The sequence below is a fragment of the Rhincodon typus genome, chromosome 10 (genome assembly GCF_021869965.1).
Source record: "Rhincodon typus isolate 14 chromosome 10, sRhiTyp1.1, whole genome shotgun sequence".
Taxonomy (NCBI): Eukaryota; Metazoa; Chordata; class Chondrichthyes; order Orectolobiformes; family Rhincodontidae; genus Rhincodon; species Rhincodon typus.
In genome coordinates, this window is record NC_063341.1 from 37,715,182 (window position 1) to 37,727,704 (window position 12,523).

At 42.2% G+C, this 12,523-nt stretch overlaps 1 protein-coding gene across 2 annotated transcripts in view; it reads left to right on the forward strand.

The window, feature by feature from the left end:
* fggy (FGGY carbohydrate kinase domain containing) overlaps positions 1 to 12,523 on the forward strand; it is a 310,186-nt gene that overhangs the window by 222,068 nt on the left and 75,595 nt on the right. For both annotated transcript variants that reach the window (XM_048601899.1, XM_048601900.1), the window contains one exon: positions 4,437 to 4,498. In XM_048601899.1, the coding sequence (XP_048457856.1) occupies positions 4,437 to 4,498 (62 nt within the window). The remainder of the gene's footprint in view (positions 1 to 4,436; positions 4,499 to 12,523) is intronic.

A 12,523-nucleotide genomic window follows, 5' to 3' on the forward strand; every position in this document is an offset into this window, starting at 1 on the left:
TTACCACACTAAAAAAAGACAAATGTGGCAACCATTTTGTCTGAATAAGGCTACATAAACATCAAGTGAGATAAATACCCAAACTGCTTATAAAGCATTGGTTAAAGAAGAAATGTTGATCAAGATAACTCCCTAACTTCCAAGTAATATCAAGTGATCTTTAAAATCCATCTCAATTGATAGGCAGCACTGTAGTTTAATTTTCTATCCAAAGAAGGTATTTTTGACAGTCCAGCATTCTGCATTGGTCTTGAGCTCACAACCTTCTGACTTAGGGATGGGAGTAATATCCTGGTGTCATATTCACATTTTATGTTAATCCATGAAGCAATACTGTCAGGAAATTAAAAGAACTCCCTGCCCTTCTTCCATCTAAATCAGCAAGAAAGACCATGGACTGAATCGCCACAGGTCCTATATGACATGGATATGGTGAGAAATTTCTGAAAATTTGGAGACATCCAGCAAGGCGCTTTTCGATGTCAAGACTAAAAGTCGCATTTTCCAAGCAAGTCCTGCCCATCTAGAGAAGATTCTTGCTACTGGAAGGCGAGAACCCTATTAACATGGATCATTCCTCATTATTTCACCCATTATGACTTAATCTTGCCTCAATAGTAAGCAGTCTCTGACTCATCCATCTGCCAGATAAAAACTTGTTGCCAAAAATTATCGATGTGAAAGCCTGAGCAGGTACTGAGCGTCTCCAGCTTGTTGCTTGGTTCTCCGCCATTCTAGATGGTCATGGCCGATTATCTAAGTACCCTGTTCTCACTTTCTCCCCATACCCTTTCATTCATTTAGTCATAAGAACTATATCTAACTCCTTCTTGAAAATATTCAAATTTTGGCCTCAACCTCTTTATGGGGTAAAGCATTCCACAGGCATTGAGCAAGAGAAATATCACCTTCTGCATAATAGACCATTAGAGTGTCAGGATTTAATTGACACAAACACAGAGAATGCTGGAGAAACCCAGCAATTCTAGCAGCATCTGTGGAGAGAGAAACAGAGTAAACATTTTGAGTCCGGTATGACTTTTCATCAGATTTAATTGACACTTGTTTCCAGTGGCTGAGAGTTGGGTGCAGTGATCAGTTATTGACTGTAAAATTATTGGAGCTCGACAAGGAAGCAGTTTGTTTCTGTTTTGAGATACAAAAGCAGCTTCTGTTTATTTGATTTTTGTTCACTTTTAATGTTAGTGAATTAAGGTGAATATTTTGAACTATTTTAAGGCTTCCCGTTATGTGACGGTCCCACATTGAACAATGAGGAGATGCTGGGAGACAATGGGCATTGGGGAAAGAGTAGCATTTACTTTGAGAGTTGTAAATTGGGATTTGGCTAAGGACAGTAAGCTGTGTGGGCTAGTGCTAAAACAGCAATTGGCATAGGAAAGTGCAAGGAAGTGTCAGTTGTGCCAGCTATGTGCCGTGAGAGGCATTGTCTTGTTACTGCTTTGTCAATATGTTAACAGTGAAGGGCATCTCTGGATTGCCAATGAAACTAAGAGGAAAATGGTTTTGGGAAGGGCATAAGGTTGGCCACTACCATGGGTAGGAGTCTTAGCAAATTATTCTTCAGGACTAGGGACTGGCTTGGGGTAAGGGATTGACAGTTGTGAGGGGAGCAGCAGTATCCGCAAGGGGGCTGGTGTATGGAAAAGCATGGATTGGATGAAGGTTCATCTATGCTCAGAAGCAACTGGCTTCAAGGGAGGCAGTAGTAAACGACTATATTTGTCATAGTCAGCTCTTATGCCAAGGCTGGGTGGAAAGGTTGGGCAGGTACATCCTTATTTAGATGGATTGGGTGGGTACCTGGGCAAGTGTGAACCATAGAGGTTTACAGGAAGAGTTACCAGGAATGAAATTTAGTTATTTGGTGGCTCACTGACACGTTGAAGTGGAGGCTACAGGCCAATGGCTAGGGAGCACCTTCTGTTGTCTTCCATATGTTGGAAACCACAAGTCCACAATCGGAAGGAAAATGGCTGTGACAATACTTGGAATGGGCAAGGTATGTAACTTGACCTGTGAAGGACAGATCTGTAGGATCCACAGATGTTAGAACTTTTAAAGAGAAAGAATATTACACACAAACCCATGGACTATACAGGACACAGAGGTGTGGGGTTCCTGACCCTGGCCATCCTAATGCAATTCCTCCTTGTTTGCTATGTACCTCGCTGTCCAAGGCATCACTGACCAAATCATTAACACCAACATTTCTGGACACAGAGGCCACAAATTAATTGGATTGTTGTAGGAGAAAGGCCAAAGGTGTCAGCAGCCCTCATTGCCCTGTACATGCCTCGTATGCTTGCTTCCAGATAATGCAGCAGGTCCTCAGCACTGGTATTCATTTCCAGAGGATCATCTGTGGCAATGAAGTGATGCCTCATACTGTAACAATGTAAGGATCATTTTGATAGAAGCAAATTGACCTTGTGAATTTCCAAGGGTCTGAGGAGGACAGCTGAGTGAAGGAGGAAGGCCCAAGCACTTCAGGAGTGTCCTGATTGGAGATTTCTGCTGGGGCTGCATGTTGTTCCTCTCCAGCTGGGTGCATCCTGGCCATTGCGCTGTTGTTCCATGAGGAAAGGACACCTGAGTGCATGCCAGGTTCTCTATCATCCTTTTGCCATGCCTCAGTCTTGAAGACCAGTGGCTGAGTCGATAGAGCACAGGTGTGTCCCTAAGTATGCTGGACCTGGCTCTCCACAGCAGCCACCAACCTATCCATGGATGCAGCCAGACATTCATATGCATGGCTGCACTCTTATCCGACATTCCCCAAAATGGGTCACTTTCTGAGCTGGTGAGGGATGCTAAGGACAGCCTTACTGATGTTTCCTCTGAGGCCTTAGTACTGTCATCCTTAGAAGTTGAGTGAATAGCTTCTGAGGGAGCTGTGCATTACACTGAGGAGGTGGCAGTACCTGCAACACAGAAAAGAGAGAAGGTGCACAGCCAATTCTTGGAATATAGTGCACAAGGAATGAAACTCATAGCAGGTTTAATGAGAATGTTGCTGTTGAATGAATAATGGTACCTACTTGGTTGATGGAACATTGATGTTTCGAGATCACTGCAGGAGCAGTCTCGGGCTTCTCCTGTGAGGGGCAGAATTCTCTCCCTGTACAGGAGTGAGGAACCTAATGTCCAGCACCCTACACACATATGGGCTCTCTCTGCATGTTATGAGTGTCCTTTCCCTAAAATAAGAGAAAGAAAGGGATTGAGTGAGATGAAAGTGGGTGGCATGGATGTTAATCCTGATGCAAGTAAGCAAAGGAGGGAGAGGGCAGAGGGGTGATTGACTGTGGGTGAGGGAACATGTTATACGTGGCAGAGCGTGAGACTTGGTGGGAGGTGAGTACAGTAGCCGGAATAGAATGAGTGTGAGAAAATAGAGACAAAGTGCAGATTTATCCTGGCACGGTGAAGAAGGTCGTTCAGTTCCTTTGGACCACACCCACCCTGGGTGGTGACTCAGATCAGTCTGCCAGGGTATGATGTTGTGGCCCCCTGTGGTGGTCTTCATCACCACCTCGACCAGGGCCTTCAGGTCTCTGTCAGAAAATCGCCGTTCCATCTTCCCCGTCTCCAGTTTCTTCAAGTTCTGTCCATGAATGAACAGGGCAGCTTCGAATACCAGTACCTGTCCAGATGCACAATGGCCTTTTACAGATATCGCAGCTGGAAGGGATGTCAGATTTCTGGCAGATATCTGCTGTGTGACAAGTTGTTCTGGGAATGCCTCATGGTAACATAAGGCTGGAATTGGACACTAACGGTGAGACAGGTAGTTAACGTGGTGAGTTTGGTAAGATATGGCAAGAAAATCAGCTTGGCACTGTGATGGAAATTCTTCCAAATAATATCATGCCACTCAGGCTGAGCCAAAAAGAATGTAAAATTCAGCCTAAAATTATTTATCATTTCTGAAGCAATGTAAATCATTATTGTCTCAACTCAAACAAGTGAACACATAGATTGGCTATTTTAATAAATTCTACAGAATTCAAATCCAATATGTTCATTTTGCATCTTGCACACTTCATTATTACCCTGATTTGAAAAGAAAATGTCATTTTCAGTTCCATACCCTATTCAGTTATTTATTTATTTTATAGAAATTGTTGGAAGTTTCTAAATTTTATCCATTTATCTTCCAGAAAGATTTGGATTTGTTCGACATATATTTAAATTTGAACCCATTTCTTATAAGCAAATTTTAGATATTGTTATTAATAACACAGAATTCTCCATCCATTGCCAAGTCTGTATTTCTGGTACCATCCAACAATTTTACACTGAAACAAAAATGAATGTAAGATTGACATTTTAGAAGTGTGTACACATATTTTAACTTTACAAACCTCTCATGCTGAAGACTAAGCCTGATATAATGTGTTTCTTTGTTTTAGATAGATCATGTGATTAAAGGCCATGCTGCATGTGCAGAGCTGGAGTCCAAAGCCAAAGCTAGGTATGTCTGTTTCTATTAGCTTGGAGGTGACTTAATCAGTGTCAGTTTCATTCGTAAAGATTGCAAGTATAACTGTTCTTTGAAGTAGTTTTTTTTATGGTGCTTACTGTACACAGGCATGTTTCTCTGAAGCAAATTTTTTTCTTAGTAATTAAATATTTTCATCAGCATATCAAGGTATGATTCTGAAGTTGAGACACTACCTGTCTGCTTTCAAAGCTGTACTGTATGAAAGAGCTATCCACAACGATGGTTATCATGTATTATAAAACCTAATTCGGGCCCATTCAAAGAAATAAATTAATCAAGAGCACATCACACAAAGCCCAGAAATTACTGTTGGCAATATTAGTGTACAAATACTTAATGTGTTCATATGACATTCCTCTCTGTCTAGGAAAATATTATCTGAACATTTTAAGTGTCTGTTCACTGATATTTGCAACATAATTTCCAGCCTTAAATGTAAACATTTTAAAATGATAGAGATGCACATTAAAGGGTAAGCGTTTTGAACATGTTATAAATCAGGAAATTAATTTTAATATTTTCCAATATGAACAACCACTGGGTAAGGCTTTTTGTCGGGAGAGCACTTTCCTACAATGGAACCTTAGTATCCAAATTAATAATGAATAGGCTGAGATCATGCTATTGCAAATTTAGCACATAAACATGTTCTGACCTACATCTGCAATTCTTCCAATACCCTCCGCCACTTTAACAATTTCCAGTCTCCTGGCCCGAAATGTTTACTTCTCACCACGGACGTTCAATTATTCTACACTTATATTCCCCTTCAGGAAGGCCTCCACCGCTACCCTCTCCTGCCTGCTGAATTCATTTTTACATAAAACATCTTCTTGGAGTCTTCTAAGTTCCTCAAAATAAATGTTTCCGTAGCAACACCTTTTTATGGGTCCTGGCTGGGCCTTTTGGGAGATGCATAGAGTGTTTTTGATCCAGTCCCTCTCAGTTCCTTTCCCTCAATTCCTTTTTGGTGCATTGATGATTTTACTGGTGTCACTTAGTTTTCAGCCCAAAAGTAAATTTTTTTCGATTGTGCTTCACATTTCTATCATTCTCTAACCTTCTATGTGTCCATGTCCAACTCTGTCCTGACTTCTCTGTCTCATTATGAAGGTAGGTTTACCATAACATGTACTGTAAGCCACTCACTCTCACTATTACCTTGACTACAATTCTGTCCTCCTTTCTGTAAGAAACTGTATACCATTCTGCCTGTTTCTCCGTCTCTGATGCATCTATTCTTATGAAGTCACTTTTCAGATTACTTCTGACATTTTGCTTTTCTTCCTGAAAGCAGGGTTCCTCTCCACAGCGGTTGACAATCAATAACATGACCCTAAACATTGAATGTCTTGTTTCTCACACTTCAGCCCTGATACTTCCCCTTCCCTCTCAGAAATATAATGTTTGCTGGGATTTTCCACTCCCCATCACGACAAAAAGAATGGTGGGAGGGTGAGATTAATCAAGTGAGAGCAATGTATCAGATTCTCGCTGTTGAGAAAAACTTCAGCAATTCATTTCTTCTCCTTCAGATGGCAGGTTGATTATTTTGCCAGCAGGTGATGAGATTGAAGCATTTGCATTGTATTATAATTACTACTCTCTGGAGTTAAATTCACCTTTCCAATTAATTTTTCCCCAAGCCCAGGAGCTGTTAACTGAACTGTGACGAACTTTATCTTAATTTTACTTTTTTAAATATTATGATGTATGACTTCTGTCATTGATCTAGGTGCTGTGGTGGGTCGACTTATAAAACTTTTCACTGTATATTTTGTGTAAAAGGACATGTGGCAGTAAGTTTATATTCTATTTCTATTCCAACTCCTACCTAATCAAACAATCTGATGAAACCTAAAAGTAAAAGGCAGGTGTGTACCTGACTAGCACTTCTTCATCCATCATTAAATGATGTTTACCATCACTCACACTGTCACTTTTCCAAGTACAGTCTTACCAGCATGTGCTTAGACTTGGTACCTCCCTGGACCATCTCTGAGCTCAACTGATACATGGCAAAGAGAAGGCCAAAGGTCAAAGCCTCCCTGTACATGGATAATGTCACCATTTCCTGCTCGGATTCTCTGCCAGCATGCAGACTCATGAGCAACTGCGACCAGTTCAAAATGGCCTCGAGAGCCAAGGTAAATCAAGACAAGAGCAAAGCCATGTTCTTTGGGAACTGGGCTGACCGATCCTTTATCCCCTTTTCTATCAGGACAGATTACCTGAAGGTGCTGGAAATATGGTTCGGAGGGGACAGAGCAAGCGCAAAAACTTGGGAGGAGTGTATCGCCAAGATGAGGCAGAAACTGGGTATTTGAGAGCACTACTCCCTCTCCATTTAGGGTAAAAACCTGGTCATCAGGTGTGAGGTACTCTTTCTGTTGTTGTAAGTGGTGCAAGTCTCGCCCATTCCCAGAACCTGTGCCTTGCAGTCGCCTGAGTTATCTTCCACTTCATCTGGAGGTCTAAGATGGAGTGGTTTGGGAGAGATAAGCTCTGTACAAAGCTCTGGATAAAGGGGAGAAGAATGTACCCAATACTGCAGTCATCCTGATAGTCACCTTTGTATGACTAGGAGATAGTTGGGACTGCAGATGCTGGAAGTCAGAGTTGATAAAATGTGGAGGTGGAGGAGCATGGCAGGTCAGACAGCATCTGAGGAGCAGGAAAGTCGATGTTCCCCACCTCCTTGACATACACAACCTGTCCATTTTCTTTCTCACCTATCCACTCCAGCCTTCCCACTGAGCAATCTCTACAACCCCCTTCCTGCAACCACCTATCACCATCCCACCTACCTTAACCCAGTCCCACCCCAATCCCTCTATTTACTTCTGAGCTCTCTTCCCATTCCCCAGTCCTGATGAAGGGTCCGGACCTGAGACGTCGACCTTCCTGCTCCTCAGATGCTATCTGACCTGCTGTGCTCCTCCAACTCCATATTATATCGACAGTCACCTTTGTGTGTCACTGCATCAAGCTGTGTGTACACTCAGTATGCAAAATCCAAGTGTCACTATGTACTGAGAATTTACCTGTCCTCAGTGTTGCGAAGAATCGGTCTGGTCTCATTGCCACAGAAAACTCCCAAGTAGTTGGACCATTCCATTTCACCTGTCCTTCTTACGAAGAAAAACACCTTCGATCACAAGTCCATCAGCCAGTGGTCAGCACATAGCATCCTTGAGACCTTGCAGGAAAAAGAGAGGGTGGCTCCTGTTGGGTTGTTCTGTGAGCAGTCAAAGTCATCTGGAAGAGTATCTCATCACCAGAACTTTCCAACAAGCACCAAGACGTCGCTTGGCTGGTTGTGAGAAGGGCATTAGCAGTCAAATTCTTCACGTGTGCCTGGACTCTCTGCACCACTGCACTTGAAGCAGGAGGAGGAATAGTCACAGGGATGAGGGACAGCTGCAAGTTATAGTTGGGGATTTGAAAGATCATGACCGGGAGCCTATGGCCTCCTATTGGTCTCAAGGAACATCAACAGCAATCAGGGAGATGTAAGGTTCGGCAGGAGTATGAGCCCTTGATGTCTCATGGTTTTTGGGATTGATCGGGGATTGCAATGGTGAAAATGATTGCCAATGCACCGAGGAAGGGAGAATGAAGAGTAACAGGGATGAGTGATAACAAAGCAACAAGATTGAAACAGGATGGAGGGAGATGATGATGGGTCACCGGTTAGGAAGGGAGTTGCTATTTGGATGTCCCAAAGAATAAATTGAATCTCACCTTCCTGAAAATGTGACAAACTTACTGCACAACACTCTGTTGAAGTAGAAATGGCTGCAGACAAGATGGGAGAGTTTTTATATAGGTGCGTGGAATTGCTCCTTCCATGTTTGTCCAACTGAGGGGACCCCAATTTATCTGGAGTGCAGTGGTTGGACATTCAGATGCAACTGTATCCAATTTTTACAATGCAACATACCAACAACATAGCAGATGGTAGAATTTGAATTCAGTTTAGTTCAATCAATTCATTCAATTTCATTCATAATTCTGGATTGTGACTATGGAATTGTACTCAATTGTTGTAAAATCCTGTCTGCTTCACTACTGTCCTTCAGGTAAGGATATCTGTCACCCTTACCTGGTCTGGCTACATGTGACTCCAGAATCTCAGTAACGTGCTTGACTTTTAACTGGCTTCTGATATGGCCTAGCAAGCCACTCAGTTCAAAGGCAATTAGGGATAGACAACAAATGGCAGCCTTGCCAGGGATGGACACCCCATGAAAGAATAAAGAAGAAAAAAGTAATGAAGTAATGGATCCAAAGTACATTTTCTCCTGATAGCTACCTCATGGTCTCCCAGATATGCAGTAAGCAATACAGTAAAAGGGAGGCGAATGAAATCTAAAATCTGCCCATTTGGCACAGCGCAACCATCACAAGCATTGCTCATTCCGGAATCCCAGGAGGATGTCACTGCCTCAAAAGTGGAAGGGCGGTATGAGTTAGGGTTTAAATGGTGGGACGTTTTGCTGGTAGTGCCGTCATGCCAAGTTCATACAAGAAAGGTTCTACTTTAAGTTCCCTGAAGGCAACCTGACTACTGTGTATGTGAAGGTGCACTGGCCATGCTTTCATTAGACCAGACAATGCGCTCTTGCTACCGCGCACATGTCATGCTGCTCATAAGGAGCTGTCCTTTAAAGCATTACAGCATGCAGCTTTTCATGGATAGTTGGAGAGGATGTCAGGGAAGAAATATTGCGAAGTGATGGACTCTCCTCAGCATGACAGGGCAGGCTGGCAGCATGAAGATCTGAGAAACAACACTATTTCATTACATTATTGTCTCCACAGGTCTCCTGTTAGCAAACGCAAGGTAACATAGTTCCACACTGTCATTCTTCTGGTTATCTTGCTTCTCAGAAGAAACCACAGGCATTGGCTGCTCCAGTGGTAACAGGAAGAGCAAGAGCTCGCACCTGCTGCAGAGCTGCCTACAGAAACACAACAAACCAAGCAAGAGGGCCCACATAGGCTGCCAGCATTGGCCTGAAGTCAAGTCGGCAGGTTTCGATGTAGGTATCTGCATGTTGCAAACTGACAGTATTGATGATGCATCAGCATGCTCCAGGAAGTTATCTCTTACATTTGCCAGCTGTTGGACAAACACCATTGTCCTCATGGACAAGGAGGCAATCCTGGTCCATTTGCCTTGAAGTTGACAGTGACCCTCAATTTCAGGCAGTCACTGATGTCACTGCAGAATCTCAAAGACATTCACTCATAAACATATTTGAAGGTCACTGATGCTTTGTTTGCTAAAGCTCACCAATTTGTTGATTTCCCATTGGATACAGAGAGTCAGTCAACCAAGGCAGTCAGATTTGCTACCAGTGCAGGGTTTTTGCAGGTACAGGGTGCAATAGATGTATTCTCGGAGCCATCAAAGTTCCCGATTAGTCTTTATGAATAGGAAAGGTTTCCACTTCATGATCATAGCAGCCAGATAATGCCAGTCTATGCACATTATCCAAGCAGCTGACAGATGCTTACATTTTGTGACACTCAATGGTGCCTGCTTCTTTCATTCCCCTCTCCCCTCCAACCAACTCCAGTACATACAAGGATGGTTAGTTGGCAACCAGAGCTACTCCTCAATGCAGGACTAGTTAAGGTCTTCACCTGCCAGTTGGACTACATTGTCCACAAATTCACTGAGGATGTGAAGTTCAGGAAGGCCTCCAACAGAATGTGCTTTCTCCTTCCTGTTGTTCTCCAGTTTGTTTACATGAGAGAAAGAGAAGGGTTTAGTGTCATAAGAATGTGAGTAAAAGCACTTGATGAACATGGATAACCCTGCCAGGAAGTGAGCCCTTCCCAGTTAGCAAATAGAAATTATTTCCATTTCCAGGGTATTTCCAGTGTGAGGCATTCAAAGATTGTCAGCAGAAGGTTGATGTGAGCCCTTCCGTGCACATCATGCGTGAGATGGGCATGCTTATAAGAAGCAAACAATCTCACTTGAGTTAAACATGCTTACTTGAGATGGGCATGCCTCTATGAAGTTGCTGTGCAGTGGCATACTTTAAACTGAGTTGTGAATCAGAGTACAAGGTTACAATGAGAAGATGGTGGCACTGACCCTTGTAGAGTGCAAAAAATTGTTCTTCTGAATTGGTGCCTACTAGCGTCACTGACCTCCTGTGTGATGTGAGCTCAGACTGCCCAAGTCTGATGGGAGTCTTTAGAGTGCCCAAATGACTTGAAGTAGAGTGCTCAGTAAAGTATGATTAAATCATGGAGCCTTTTCAGGAGGCTTGGCAAACATCTGCAGGGGCCAGGGATTATGGTGTCTGTTCTGGATTTCCTGGCTTGCAGCAAGTGAAGGATTGCCCAGGTGGCCTTTAAGCATGGCATCAAAATCGTCAGAACTTGGAAGGTGCAAGTGGGGCAAGAAGTTTTGCCTGCCATCCACACATGTTTTGCCATTCACCACCAAAAAATTCACTTGTGTACTAAATAAGCTGAAGAGCAGAGAATCGCATGAGAAAACTCACCATGGCTATCGTGGATATTATTCCCGCTATGACATCTGCCACCATATTGAAACCTAAGGCCCCATATAGTCTTGGAACATTGATTTACCTGTACTTTTTCAATTTGGCACGTTGCATTCACTGCTTACACTGTAGTCCTCTCTACATTGGAAAGACCTAAGTCGGACTGGTCAATTGCTTTGTGGAACATCTTAGTACAGTTTACAGGCATGACTCTGAATTTATGGTTCTCTGTCATTTTAATTCTCGACCTCACATCCACTCTAACATCATTGCCCTTGGTTTCCCATGCTATTCTGTTGAAGATTAACCGATGCTTGAGGAACAAGATCTCATCTTTGATTTGACACATCATGGCTTTCCAGACTCAGCGTTGAGTTCAGGAATTGCAGATCACAGCCACTGTACCCATTTTTTCAGACAGGATGTAGTGGCAATGGTTCTGCTGTTGCAATGTGCAACTCCTCTATTCTCTTCTTTTTGTTTCCTTACTTGTCCTATTTCTACAATCTTGAGGGTCTTGCGTTATCATCCCTATTGTTATTTGATTACTCCCATCTTCCATCCAATCACACATCTAATCTTTCCTTGTTTTGTCCTCTCTTTCCTTGTTCCTAACTGCATGTTACATCTGCAACATTTTCAATTTCTGTTAAAATGTCACCAACTTGAAATGTTAACTTTTGTTTTGTTCTGCACAGATCTGGCATTTTTTAATTATCATTTTGGTTCTTATATAACTGGTTTGTTCATGAAGATTTCCTCTGCCTGATATATTTTACAATAGTTTTAAAATACCTAGCATATTGACAGGACTATGTGTTAATCTTACACAGCTGTATTTCTCCTCACAATTAGTGGGTGGAGCAGTTTTAGTAAAATATGGCTTTAATGAAAGTGAAAATGAAGTAAAATGGCTGGTAATGAATTTCATGAATGGATGATTCTATTCGTCATAATTCATCATATATATCTCTATTGTTCAGTGTATGTCCTTGCTGTAAGGGTATATGCTTGTAAAAGATGCAGCTCCTAAATTCAAGTCAGTGTTCTAGGTTGAAAATTTAATGTGATTGTGGATAAGCTGTCGAAATAGCATTTGTTTGTTGCCCAAAACACAAGTAGTGCCATTGAACTTTTCTTACCAGTTAGGCTTACAAGTAAGAATTAATAGACAAATGTATTTCCAAATGTGGTTTGATTTTCATTGATATGCTGTACTTAATGTATGTAAATGACAATTTGTTGCCTCCAACTTTTAATTTTCACATACAAAGTGACACCTGCATGAAGGGCGTATCATGAAATTCCACACTTCCTCTGATCACTATTGTTTATTTCACATTTAAAGCTCCTGACATATCTTCATGCAATTGTCAAGAAATATCGGCACTTAAATGAGTATCTATTAACAAGATCGACAAAGAAACTAGTATAAACTTTCGTGTGCCCAAGGGTGATAAGCTAC